General features: G+C 37.7%; 1 protein-coding gene across 1 annotated transcript; it reads left to right on the forward strand.

Annotated features, from left to right (window-relative positions):
* The first annotated feature begins 8,096 nt into the window (after positions 1 to 8,096).
* On the forward strand, positions 8,097 to 9,107 carry LOC123819205 (olfactory receptor 52B6). The gene has a single exon (XM_045839504.1). The coding sequence runs from the start codon at positions 8,097 to 8,099 to the stop codon at positions 9,105 to 9,107; it is 1,011 nt and encodes a 336-aa protein (XP_045695460.1).
* Positions 9,108 to 14,993: the final 5,886 nt, after the last annotated feature.

Raw genomic sequence — 14,993 nt, forward strand, 5'->3', positions numbered from 1 at the left:
ATAGACACACCTAAAGAGCATAACCTTTTTTTAATCTTGGTTTTCTCAGGGGATGAGAGATTGAAAAGTGAGGGACCTGAAACTTAGTAGAACTCCAGGGACTCCAGGTCCCAGTCAATAACGTCAGTATTTTAATAAATTATTACATTAACATTTCCTTGATCTAGAAATGGAATCACATGTATATGGGATACAACTCAGGGTTTTCGACAGAGGAGAGAACCAGGAAGTGCTGTGATTCTCAGAGCATGGATTGCATAAACAAGTAATTTATAGAAACTTGAAAAATAAATGAATTAAAGTAGGTAGTCTCCAGGTTCTGACAGAATGGTATGATGATGACCCTTTAAATTCTGGATCCTAGGAGACATTTATGTGACTATTTGGAGAGAAGACAGTTGATTGGTTAGGGACACTGGTGAGTTCCATGTGATATGGCTGTTGAGCCAACATGAGTATCAGGCCTTCAGTGCCCTCCAATTGTGATGCATTCAGTTCCCCAGCTCCAGCTCCTGGATTAGGTTTTTGTCTGGATTATTCTATTCTATTTCACTGAACGGGACTTTCTAGTCTTTACTTGTAATTGCATTGAGATACTTCTTGAACAGAAGAAACTCAGTGACTGCAGAGAAAGGTAAGTTAAATTAAACCTTTACATAAGCCACTCCCCTTAGGTCATTGTGTATTATGCTTAGCATGTGATTGGAAATGTATCATTAATATCCAGGTGCTTATGGCAGAAACCTAAGTTATTCTTGATACCACATTTTCCTCACTTCCCATATTCTTTTTTTATTTTATTGATTCTGTGTATGTATTCCCCACACAAAAAAATACTATAGACCTCAGTGTCTTACATCAGCCTTTCATCTGTGAATTGTCTTTCTAATCATGTAACAAATATATGGTACAAAACAAGCTTTATATCTGCAGAAAGAGCTGAAGACACATTGTAATGTTTTGGTGCTAACTATTCTTTCCATTTTATTGATTCAGATATAAATATCAAGTCCAGAATACCTCAAAGGAAAATAGACAAAAGAGGGGGGAAGGGAGGGAGAAAGAGAAGGTCAAAACATCAAGCAGTTGCTTCTTGTACAACCCCAACCAGAGATGGGGCCCACAACCCAGGGATGTGCCCTGACCAGTAATTGAACCAGTTGACCTTTTAATTTGCAGGATGACGCTCAAATCACTGAACCACACAAGCTAGGGCAATACACAGAGTTTTAAAAGTGGCTGTATGCTGACTAACTTGATATAGCAACTGTAACAGATAAAAATGAGTAAAATAAAGCTTCTGTTTCCCTAAAATCATATTTATTCTTTTGACTCTGGCTGTGTGAGTTCTTGCAGATCTCTGAGATCCTTACAAGTAACTGACTTTCTCTCATTTCCACAAGTCAGAGTTGGAATTTCATGGCAAAAAAAAAAAAATCAGAATGAGCAATGACACCAAACCCATCCATTTAGATGATATGAAAGAAATCATTTAACCTTTTAAAATAAAAACACATAACACAAAAAAGCCATTTTTAAAAATCAAAGTAAAATTGTAACAGATTTAAAACATTTGAAAACTAAGCTGTTGTAACGAAGAGGAACCTACATAGACATTGTGACTAAATATATTGAGATTTCCTGAGACAGAAAAAGCACATTAGATGGTGACCATGGTTGAACAACCTAGCACATATACCAAAAGCTACTGAACTGTATAATGCAAAAAAAATAACTTCTGTCTCAATTAACAAACAAATCAATCAACAAAATTAAATAAAGCCTGGCCCAGAAAGGGGAGACTGATTGATGCTATTTCCTATCTTTTGAATACTAGTCTTTAGTTTGTGCTCTGGTTCTTGTAGTCTAGTTTCCATTTTACCCCTCAACTCAAATTCTCCAAAGCATTGCCATCACTATTTATGTCATTTGTCAAGTCCTTTCACATTCATTCTTTCGGTTGGCCCTCACAACTTCATATACACACATACCCACACACAGTCTTTTTAGTCTCTACTGAGCTGTGCTCTCTTTGAAGCCTGCCTTGATCATACCAAGCAGAATTACTCTCCAGGCCTCTTGATTCCACAGCACTCTGTACTCACTGCTGTGTTATAATTACTGGTAAGTAGGTGCTCGTGGTAAGGGAACATGATTCCCTTAAACATTGACCTGAAATGCTGACCCAAACAACAGATATATCAAGGCCTGTCAAATTTTTTGAATGAATATATTCTTTCCTTTAGGATGATGATGCAGACCCCGGCTCCCAGGGTCTGTGTGTTATGGCTGCAATGAACAAATTCACAGGGACTACAGAAGTCCTGTGAGAAAAAGGGACCGCATGGCCACTCTCTGAGTGAGAGAGAGGGCCCTGACCCCTGCTTGGACACGCTTTTATTGCTTTTCTGGGCACATTACATCGTAGATGGTCCTCATTTACTATGCACAGGTTCACTTTAGGTGGTTACCTTTTACAGGTAACAAAGGAGAGGAAGTTGCTAATTACTATGAAGAAAAAGGATATTTGCAAATGTAAAGGGAAAAGTGGTTGAACTGGTTACACTCATCCTTGAGAGATTTAGCATAGATTTTAGGAAGTTACTTTAAAGATATGCAGTAAATACTTGCTGCCTCAATTCAGGGTGAGGGAGTTTTAGCAAAAGCAAGCCTCATAGTAGCCTAGATACAATGCAGGCCTGATTCCCCACTGGAGAGCCTATCTGTGGGCTTGGGTCCTGTGTGCTGACTGGCTCCACACTGGATTTTCCGAGTCAGGAGCTGGGCTACATTCCCCATGCCACACAGAATGGTTCCCTATAGGATGACAAACAAATATAATAGATTTTAGGGGCAATGAAAGGGTGAAGAGAAAGCACTGAGGTAAAAAAGAAATAGGGGTTTGAAAACAGACACTAGATCGGTAATGAATGAAAGAAGCCTGAAAGGAAAATACTGTAGGGAGGAAAATGGGAAGAAAGAAGAAACAATAGGATTGAATGTGTGGAAGAGACCCAATACTAGAATAGAAAATGCAAAAGTAAATTCAACAAAAACTTTCAGGCTAAGCCTCTGAGTCGGTGCTGACCACCTCCCTCAGATGCTCAGAGTGTCAAACAGTAGATCTCTTCTATCTGGCTTTATGCCAAAGCATATCCCTAAGTGCCTTAGGGTCTCAGGTTGAAGAGAGGCATATTGGCCCAAGTGGTGGAGGAGGAATTTGCAGCTGAAGAAGGTAAAGAAAAAAAAGAGGGAGGGGAATCTTTGCTCCCAAAGGAGAGGAAGGAATAAACAGCATGTAAAGGAAGATCTGAGATTCAATTTTATATATTAAGGAAGTTAAGCAGTGTATGAACTGCTTAACAGAGAAACTGTGAGTCTGAGAAGGTGGCATTGAGGAGGTGAGTCTGGGTCAGATATTTTCAGGATGGAGCGGAGGTTGTAAATGTGGAGGAATACATGGGAAATGAGTGCTAGATAAGTAGACAGCTCTGTAGCAGTCTTCAAAGAAGGATGGAACGCTTAAGAGTAAAAATTATCTAGAGTGGCTGGTGTAAACTATTTTCCTGGTAAGTAGGATGGGAGAAGGGCAGTTTGGAGGTTCACTTCCCAGATGAGGATGAAGAGATTGATGAGTAGGGATCCTTGGCTCCTAAGGAGGATAGAAGAATTATAAATGACACAAAGCTTCTATCCTCAGACCCTGAGTAACAATACAAAAATAGTTATTCTACTGTATCTGGGGGACAACTTAGGAAGGACAAAGTTTCTGGATGTTGCATCAGGTGAAGGATTCAAAAGCAGGTAGGAAAATTAATTCACTGAAATAAAAAGGGTAGTTTTTCTAGCAATTTTTCTAAAGATGAGAGAAGCATGAACCAGTGGGCAAGGAAACTGGGCATATAAGTAGTGGAAGGTCTGAACATGGGGGCTGCCAGAGAGACAAAAAGCTCTTGGGGGTGTTCACTAGTTTGGGGATACAGCAACATTAATGGGCGCCTGATTGGAGTAAAAGCAGAAGTCTCATGGGTAAATGATAGAGAGATACTGTGGACAAAGACTGCCTTGGAGGGTGATCATTTCAGAGAACTGGAATTGGAGACAGAAAGTGTATGCAGGCGCTGGCATGACTGACAAAGGTGGGAAGGTGTAGTGGAGGGTGAGCATGGTGAGTGATGTGGGAAGAGTGAACACAAGTGGTACAGTGAGAGGAGAATGTGAGGGCAGATGATCTATGATTACAAACTTGTCGTTTTCACCATATGAGTGTGAGTCCTTGACTGTGCTAATTTACATGGCTGTGTGGTTGAGAACTTAACTAATCATCATTTTTTAAAAACATTCACTACATGTCAGCTCTATCCCAGACAACAAGTGCTGACCTTTAGGGAGTTCATAATATACTGGGGCTGAAAATATTTCAGTGTGATAAATCCTACAGAGAGAAATACATAACTGCAGGGGAATAAAGCATAACCCAGCTCTGGGAACCAAGGAATGTCTTTCTGAGGAATGAGAAATATAAACTGGCCAGGTTAAAGGGAAGGATGGAGATAAAGTGGACTGTATAAAAGACCAGAGAGGAAGAAGAACAAATTTAGAGACACACAATTTGTCCAGCATTGGTAGAGCAAGCGGATAACATGTGTATGTGTATCTACTAGGCAATGGGAAATTATTCTCTATTGTCTAGTAAGCAGCATTCTCAAAACTTAGCTTTTGAAAATATAATTTATATGGGGAATGGCAAAAGCAAGTTTACAACTGTGAGCATGTGAAACACAGAGTTTATTGTTGTATTATTATTTACTAATTATTATAACCCCGCTTTCTACCCACACCACATATGGAGACTGGTTTAGAGACCAGAAGGACTGCAGGTCAGGAAGTCAGTTGGGAGGTCTTTGGATAAGTGAATCTGAAGCCTGAAAAGCAATATATTGTAGATGGCAAATACAGATCTAGGAGGTATTAGTACATGTGGGCCAAATGAAGCCAAGGTAGGTTACCAGATTGGCCAGGGAGACTGAAGAGCAGGGAGAGCCTAGGAAGCCATTCAGCAGGGACCAAGAAGTCCTTAATGAGGCCTGGAAAGGAAGGTCAGAGACAAAGGAAGATCTAGACTGGAGTAGAAAATCAAAGTCAAAACAAATGTTTCATGACAGGTGTGATTCTGAGGGAAAGAAGAGAGAACGGCAGGAAGAAGTAAGACAGGATAACAGAATAAGATATTTTTATTATAGCTGTTAATTTTTGTTTGTTTTCAAGGTTAAAAATATTTGAATGTTCATAAGTAATAAAGGTAAAGATCTAGGAAATTAGAAAACACTGAAGATAAAGAAGAGTGGGATAACTGATGGAACAGAGTCCCTGAGGAGGTAGGAAAGAAAAGGGACTCAGAGAATATTAGGGACTCAGAGAAAGGGACTCAGTGGGGAAATTATTTTTGAAGATATAGACACATACAAACTCATACACATATGTATGCATATACAAATATATGCATGCATGCACATGTGTACATCTGTATGTATTTATGTGTGCATTGTGTTTGCATGTGTCTGTACCCAGCTTGTTTTAAAAATAATTTAAAGAATAATTTATTAAAATAATTTAAAAATTAAAAAAAATAATTTAAAAATAATTTTAAAATAATTTAAAAATAATTTAAAAAATAATTTAAAAAATAATTTAAAGAATCTTACATTTTGTGACAGTATGGATGGACCTAGAGAACATTATGCTAAGTGAAATAAGCCAGTTAGAGAAAGACAAATACCATATGATTTCACTCATATGTGGAATCCAATGAATAAAATGAAAACAGGCAAAATAGACACAGGTTCATAGATAGAGAGTAGGCTGGCAGCTGGAGGGATGTGGGGGAGGCTAGGCAGTTACAGGAATTGAACAAAAAAAAAAAACAAGAGAAAAAACTCATGAACATGGACAACAGTGTTGCTATTGCTGGGAGAGAGTGGGTGGCGGGAAGTGAAGGAGCGTGTAAAGATGTTGGAAGGAGGCTTGAGTTGGGGTGGTAAACACACAATATAGTGTACAGATGATGTATCTTACAGTGGTGCACCTGAAAACTCTATTATTTTGTTAACCAGTTTCAATTCAATAAAAAGTAAAATAAATAGGTAAAATAATTAATTTAAGGCCACAAAAATGGTAACTCTGTGACATGATGGATGTGTTAATTAACTTGAATGTGGTCATCATTTCACAAGGTATTCATATATTAAATTATCATATTGTACACTTTGTAGAGATATGATTTTTATTTATCAATTATGCCTCAATAAAGCTAGATATTTTAAATTAAATTAAAAAACTAACTACGAATTTACTCTGAGAAAATTGATGTGTTAACAATCAATGGGTCTTCCAATTGGTGTGCATAGTATATGTCTCCATGTATTTACATTTTTTAAAAAATCTCTCCTGGCAGTATTTTGTAATTCTCAGTGTACAGGCTTTGCAAATTTGAGTTAAATTTATTTTTAAGTATGTTATGTTTTTAACATACATTTTGTGTGCTTGTACATTTGCATTGCAATCGGAACTTTTAAACTGTGACTGTGTAGCTGTTTGCTGCTAGGAAAGAAAAATACAATTGGTTTATATTGTCCTTGTACTATCTAAATAAACAAATAAATAACTTCGGGGAACTTTTTTGTTTCCAGGCAAAGTAAAATGTAACGGTAACAAAGGAGACATTGAAAGGCATAATGACATTAACACTACTTTCTCTGAGAGTGGAGGAAATGAGGGAAAGACAGGTTGAGAGATAGGATAAATTAACGAGAGTAGAATAATAACACAAGCAGTTTTCTCCAGACAGTTTGGAAGTCTCAGTTATGCAGAAGGAAAATTCTGTTGAAAGGGAGCAGCAAGAATTTGGGCACTGATAAAGTTGTATATTCATTTTGAGGATAATTTAATAGGACTGAGGAAGAGTCAACTGGCCTAAAGGGTAGTCAAGACTGTTTGTATGGCTGCGTCATCTCCTTCATGTCCTAAGAGAGCTGAGGAAAACACTGGTTAGATTTAATTGAAGCCTGAAAGTTTGCAAGGAGAATGATGCAGGAACCAACTGGGGCTGAGACATTATTGGTCATGGCAGAAGAGATGGACAAGTAGATTAGATTGGGAAGAATGTAAAAGACTTCTCACATTAGCAGCTCACAAACCTTAGCATGAATTGGAACTACCTCATGGACTTGCTAAAACATAGATTGCTGCCACCAAACCCATTTTTCCCATTTGTTAGGAGAGTGGTAGGGTTCAAGAAATTTGTAAGTTCCCCAATGACGCTGGTCTGGGCTCCACACCTTCCTCCTGGGTGATAGCCCACACTTCAGGGTCACAGAGGTGACTCAGTTTAATAAGGTTTCCACAGACAAGATTAAATTTAACACACTAAGACCACCACTATGCTCATTTCAAAGACCAGAAAATTGTTAGTCAGAAGACAGGGACTTGTCCAAAATCACACAATCTGACAGCAGATCTCTGACCCGGGGTTTTTCACACTTTGTGTGTGTTATTTCTAAATGATGCAGCTGCCTTCGTGGCCTCTGTATTTGTCAGAATGCCTATGACTGCAGGGGAAAGATACGCAGGGTCTGCATTGCCCACTGGCCTCAATCCTCCTCTTCTACAACCTGCTAATCCGAGATTATTTTTTTTGATTCAGACAGCAGCCTTTCTGGGCATAGACTAGGGCTTTTGCAGTTTATTACCATTTACATACCTATAGAGATTATACAGACTGTTTTTGATTTTCTAGCAATTCCTGTTCTTCTCAGAACCTGTGACACTGCCTGAGTTTGGCAATGTTTCTGAGCCTTGTACTGCCAGAAAGTCTTCTAGCTGTGTGGAGATCCTCCAAATAAGGACACAGCCTGTCTGCGGGCAGGGCCTGTAACTATGCACTTTGTGCAGAGCTTGTGTGTGACTATCTATAGGGAATATGTCTATGTGCATAATGACTGGAGAATCTGTGTGTGCGTGTGGAGGACTTGGAGTTGTTTGCAAACTTTTATATTCACTCTGTTAATGTTTACAAAGTCTGAAGCTCTTTCTCTCCTATGGCACAGGAGAGGATTCTGCAGAAAATCATGACTCTCTTATCTGCCAGCAGCACAGCCACTATGAACAGCTCTGACACTCGCATGGCAGGCTGCCTCCTCATTGGCATCCCTGGGCTGGAGCATCTACACATCTGGCTCTCTGTTCCCTTCTGTACCATGTATGTTGCCGCCCTGGCAGGCAATGGCATTTTAATATGTGTCATTCTCTCCCAACCAAGCCTGCATGAGCCCATGTACATATTCCTGTCCATGTTGGCCAGTGCTGATGTCTTGCTTTCCACTTCCACAATGCCCAAAACACTAGCCAACTTCTGGCTAGGTTCTAGCCACATTTCCTTTGATGGCTGCCTCACCCAGATGTTCTTCATCCACTTCCTCTTTGTGGCTGACTCTGCGGTCCTGCTGGCCATGGCCTTTGACCGCTATGTGGCCATCTGCTATCCTCTGCAATATGCCACCATCCTCACAAACACGGTCATTGGGAAGATCGCTGCTGCCACCCTGACCCGCAGCTTCATCATCATGTTTCCGTCCATCTTTCTCCTCAAGCGCCTCCACTATTGCCGGATCAACATCATTGCGCACACATTTTGTGAGCACATGGGCATCGCTCGTCTGTCCTGCTCTGATATCTCCATCAATGTCTGGTATGGGTTGGCAGCTGCTCTACTCTCCACTGGTCTGGACATCATCCTTATCACTGTTTCCTACATTCACATACTCCGAGCTGTATTCCACCTCTCCTCTCGAGATGCCCGGTCCAAGGCCCTGAGCACTTGCGGCTCTCATGTTTCTGTTATCCTACTCTTCTATATCCCTGCCCTTTTTTCTGTCTTTGCCTATAGGTTTGGCGGGAGACACATCCCACGCTATGTCCACATCATTCTGGCTAATCTCTATGTGGTCATCCCACCGATGCTCAATCCCATTATTTATGGAGTGAGGACCAAGCCAATTTTGGAAGGGGCTAAACAGATGTTTTCAAATCTTTTCAAGGAATCTAGCTAAAGGCTTTCAACTTGAGCTCAATGTAATCCCTTTTTATAGCTATTAATTATTCTATATTCTCCGAATTTTCCTCTCTACATCTTCCAGTTATCTTGTGTCATTCTCACCCATGTCCTAACTTATTTAAATAAATGTTATACTCAAATTGGTGCTCATCAGATTGCAGAGGGGTTAGGAGAGAATGGGTAAAAAAAGGTGAAAGAGATTAAGGAATACAAATTTCCAGTAATTAAAATAACCACAAGAATGCAAAGTACAGCATAAGAAATACAGTCAATAACATAATAATTATGTATGGTGTCAGATGGGTACTAGATTTAACAGGGGATCACTTTGTAAGGGATATAAATTGTCACGACCACCGACTGGCAGTGACTTCGGAATGCTGCAGATGGCTCGTTGAAACACCAGAAAAACATACACACGGACAAACAAGTCCTGTGGAGAAATAGGGATGAAACGGCCACTCTCTTTAGGGGGGAGCCTGCCATCTCCTGCCCGAGAAGGCTTTTATTGGGTTCATTTGCATAAGAATTCAGATACAGCTCATTACTCATTGCCAGGAAGTAAGAATCAAACAATAGGTAACAAGAAAGTCTGAGGGCCTATTTTGAGTCAGGGTCAAAGAGCTATAAAAAACTTTAAGCAACAAACTTACTTCTTCCTTGGACCCTTATCATTCAATTGAGAGAATTCTAAACAAAGCAGGTTTCACAGGATTTTACATATTCTTTCTTAGATCTGATCACCCAGGGAACCCCCCCTTTCTAGCACAGGGCCGCACCACCCTCTGTCATTGTTTCAGGCTTAGGTGGAGCAAGGGAAGTAAGGTAGCCAAGAGATTAGATTTTCTCGCAGACAATGAGTCTGCTATGTCAAAGCCGAGGGGTGAGGGTCCATCACCCCCTTTTCCTGTAGCCCCCAAAGTCCTTCCCTGGGGGCCTCCCACGTGATCGTGCCTGTCTTAAGTCATTCCCCCCTTGGAGAATCTTACCTGTCATTGGCTAACTGACCAAACACTGGGGGCCAGGCAGGGTGAAGTAAAAGGAGCAGAAGTGGCGCTCCAGCCAGAAAGATAAGCTTTTGTCTCCTTGTTGGCTTATAGTCCAGGTTGTTCCCTCAGCCTTAGCCTTGGCGGGGGTTACAGCTTTTGATACCAGGCAGGGCTGTTCCCAACAATAAATGTCTAATCACTATGTTGTACATGTGATACTAATATAACATTATATGTCAACTCTAATTGAAAAATAAGTTAAAAATCAATCCATCATGGAGTAATTCAGCTCAGGCAGTGGCACTGAGACTAGACAACTTCCATTGGACAGCTCTCTGTGACTACACTTGAGGGAGGTATTTTAAATCTCCTAGTGCTGATTGTAATAGGCTGTTTTCATTTTCATGATCATTTACTGAAATAAAATAATGTCCACTTTTCTATAGCTCTTACCAACTCACAATATAGATTAGTGGGCATTTTTTATACTCTTTTGTTCACTAACAGGAATGTAATAATAGTCTAGAAAATCTACAATCAACAAAGATTACAAGTTTTGTAATCTCTCTCTAGAGGTGGTTTCTCATATATATTACGTACTTGCAATAAAAATATGTCTGTAGTATTATGTGGAATTTAGCAATATGCATCAAATGCCTCAAAAATGTTCATTCTCTTTGACCTACTAATTTCTTTGCCTGGAATGTAGCTCAAGAAAATAGTCAGAAATGAGCCAAGAAAACAGTCAGAAAATCTTTTGCAAAGATTTATGCAAAAGTCATTAACACCAGAATTATTTACAATAGCAAAAAACGAAAAAGAGAAATAGGTTTAATAACCTGCATGAATAATAATAATTAAATAAATAGTGCTATATAATATATACTTACTATCAAACATTAGTCAGTCATTAAAAGTAATGTTTATAAAGAGTTTTTATTGATTTGCAGAAAAGTCTCTGGTAGAATATAGAATATAAAGGAGTGAATATAAATAAAATAAAATAAATGTTCTACTAAAATCCACCTTTGACTTATTTTTTTAAATGTGTAGAATACCCACCTCACTTTTTTTCACCTATTATTCAAATGCCTTCTGACCCTTCACCATTTCAAGAAAAACGAACTCAGGCAATGTGATAACTTATCTGGTATCTACCATCCAAATAGGACTTTTCTTAGTATTCATTTGCATTTTCTCCTTAACAAGTTACTTAATTCCTTGCATATCATTTTGACATTTAAATCTGCCAGTTCAACATCTTTCTCACTATGTGTACCCCAAAGAACTCTCATGTCTAAAAATTCATAATCTCATGAAATGATACTTATTTTTATTACTAGCTACACATGTCCATAATCACATATGTGTATGCACCCAAGTTCAGAGATGCTAACACACAGCAACATATGCTACTGGGCACATCCGTTTATTAAAATGTAGATAATTGCATAGGGATAGAGAACTCTTTTCCAACTAAATATGCTTTGTATTTAAAAGTTATATTCATCATTAAAATGAGAAGTCAAAATACCTACCTATATCTAACAGATGTTGATTTGTGTATTCTTTAATGATTTTAAATGAAATATAAACTTCTCTGTGTAATTTGGTAGCTTGTTCACTAATTAATTATTCACACCAGAGATTATGTTAGCCTAATGTACTCTGAGATTGAGAAGAGCTACTCAGCCAGAAGTTTAGTCCAAAATCCTAGACAATCTAGTTCACATCTCAACTCTGTCCACTCCCATACCCTGCCTACAATGAAAGATCCATTGTGTTGGGTACTGAGGATATTGGCTCTGTTTTATCAGAGATCTTTTTATGTTTGTTCCTTTAAGCCTTGTCTAGACAGCATTCCTTAAAGAAAGGGGTAATTTTCAAATACTTTTTATCACTATTGTCCCAAAGCAAAAAAACCTGCTCATAGCAGAAATGCATATCCAATATTTTCAAATGATGTTACAAGTGGCTAATTTTTCCCACTATATAAGGGGTCTTAAAATGCTAGAAAAGATAATCACAAGTTTGATGAAAAAGAAAACAAGGACATAAATAGAATATGCTTAATTATTAATAAGAAAAATACAACTAAGACTACACCAAAATACTATTTCTCACTTGCCTAACTGGCAAAAATGAAAAGGATTAACATTGTGTTGGCAATGTTGTGAGAAAACAGGCTCTTTCACAGACTGCTCATGAATATAATATCATTTGTGAGATTTATCATTTAATCTAGAAATCACATTCTAGGAAATTACCTTTCGAATATATTGTCACAGTACAAAACAACATCTACATAGGATTAGTCATTATGGCAAAATTTTTGTAACTAAAATGTTTGAAACAACTTCATTTAATCCACACCCTTATGCTTACCAGGAGTGTAACTGTTCCCAAGTTACCTAAAGGCTTGAGTCCAACTCCTTTGGGTGAAAGTTGCAGTCACCATATTCAGTGCATACTAGTTATTTGTTGGGGAGCTATACTTAACCTCTTTAAGGCTTAATTTCCTTCTCTGTAAAACAAAAGGCAATAACATCTACTTTACTGTTGTTTTAATTGTTATTAGCTAAATATAACAAACAATAATTGGTATATTAATGAGCATTTTGTTGCTTTCATTTTTTTTACTATTCCAAAATAGCTGAAATATATTTCTTGTGGGGTATATTTGTGTGCACCTCTAGGAGAACTGTATTTCTATAGGTTAAATGCCTAAAAGTGAAACATTTAGATCACAGATTATCATATTAACCTTTAACAATTTATTAAATGTTTCTTTCTGTTTCAAGATGAAATTTTTCTCTATATCTTCTTATTTTATTACATTTTTAATTATATAATTAACACATCTTATTAGTAAATAATTATAGTTAAGAGAATGGACAGCAAATTTTCTCTGATGTTATTTCTACAAAAGTTAACATGTTCTTGTCCAGAATTAAAGGGAGAATTTGCCACATTTTTTGTGTGTGTAGTAAAAACCACCTCCATTAAGAAACAATGCAAGGAAGACTTGCCTTGTAGATTGAGGACTGAGAATCCGAGAGGGAGATTGAATAAGGTAGGTGTGATCAGGAAAGTATGACACATTTATGTAGGGTTTGAGATATTTTTTCTCATTGAGAAGAAATACTACTGCTCTTCTAGGTCTCGATCTCAGCTCATCCCTAATATTATCTGTATTTTTATCCACCCATTCTTAGTTACCCTGAGACTGCCCAAATGAATCATGGCTTTAGTATTTCAATTTGACAAATTTCAAAGGAATTGAAATTGAAACAACAGTGAGAAAAAGAAAAGCTCAGTCTCTTCCCCACCCAGCTTGCATTTTTCCAAGCCTCACAGCCCTCAGTTTCCTTATTATTTTAAACTTTAGCCCTAGAACAAACATGAAAAGACTTCAGATGAAAATTTTTTCTCAACTTCCAAGTGTCACTGCCTATTGATGATTTATTTATTTATGTATTTATTTATTTTTTATTCATTTATTCTTTCTTCTAGTCATATTAATGAGAATTTTTTAAAAAAAACTCCTTTTTTGCCTATGTCCATATGAATTATTACATGGTATGTATGTATATACAGGGATTCCATAAAAATATAGGGCCCCAGAACAGACTGGGCACTTAAGGTTTTAGCCAAGAAGAGGTAAGGGGAAGGTTGTGGTTTGGCACTTGAAAGGAGAGGAAAGCAATTCACATGGATAGAAGGAAAAGCAAATGTTTACTAAATAAATGTTTCTGGGCATCTTTAACAAGAGAGGACTTTGATCAAAGGGGCCTTGCTAGGTTCCTCTCTGTCTATCACACCTAGTTCATATTAAACTACAGTTATCTACATGATAGCTTCCTTCCTGCAGAAGGTCATCTATCATTCTTTTAGGCAGTTAGCGGGAAGGTCAAAGGGTTTTCCTGAGTCTTTTGTGTTTTAAAAATAACCAGTTTAAAATAATTGATATCCCAAAGAGGCATATTTTGGTGGGGCAAACTCCACTTCCCCTCACTCCCTTAAAAATCACACATATTTCTCTTCTTACTTTCCTTCTTCATCTCTTAATTCACATACCTATTCTTCTTAATGTCTTTCAGTAAGATATGAAAGTAAAAAACCTGGATGTACATCTAGACATACTTATTCCTAATCCCCACATATGCATCGTTCCCAAATTGCAGGGAGAAAAAAACTTTTTTCTTAAAACAAATTCATTCCCTTTTATCTAATACTTGATAGCATCTAGTTAAGCACTTTTTCCTCCATACTAAAGCAATAGCTAGACATTTACTCTCCCTGGATTTAGGCATGTTTGTTGCCTCCAGTCTTTTTGAACCTGCTCACTGCTGCCGGGTGATCTTTTCTTACATAACATTTATTCATTCAGAACATGTCACCCCCCACCCTCCCCTACCATCGCTCACACAGACATATGCACCAATTAAAATTCTTTAGCAGCCTGCCATCAACGTCAAGATGATCAAATGGGAAAAGAAAATGGGCCTGAGACAATAGGATGTCTACATGCAAAAGAATAAAATTGGACCTCTATCTTATGCAATAAAAATTAACACAAAATAGATTATAGACTTCAGTATGAGCTAAATTATAAAACATTTAGAAAAAAATATAGGAGCAAGTCTTCATGACCTTGGATTAGGCAAAAAACATTCATAAGTATAACACCAAAAACTACAAGTAACCAAAAAAATTGGATATCATTAAAACTAAAAACTTGTTCTTCTAAGAATGCATTCAAGAAAATGAAACAATAACTCCTAGAAGGGAAGAAAATATTTACAAACCATATAACTCATAAGGGACTTGTATCTAGAATATAAAAAGAACTTTCAGTAACAAAAACACAAATCTAATTAAAAATTGGCAAA

This window comes from Phyllostomus hastatus, unplaced genomic scaffold (assembly GCF_019186645.2).
Source record: "Phyllostomus hastatus isolate PE091 unplaced genomic scaffold, TTU_PhHast_1.1 phas_contig_304, whole genome shotgun sequence".
In the NCBI taxonomy this organism is placed as follows: Eukaryota; Metazoa; Chordata; class Mammalia; order Chiroptera; family Phyllostomidae; genus Phyllostomus; species Phyllostomus hastatus.

Bases quoted from the DNA above. Each gene is read 5' to 3' on its own strand.
- LOC123819205 (XM_045839504.1), top strand. From the start codon at position 8,097: ATGGCACAGGAGAGGATTCTGCAGAAAATCATGACTCTCTTATCTGCC.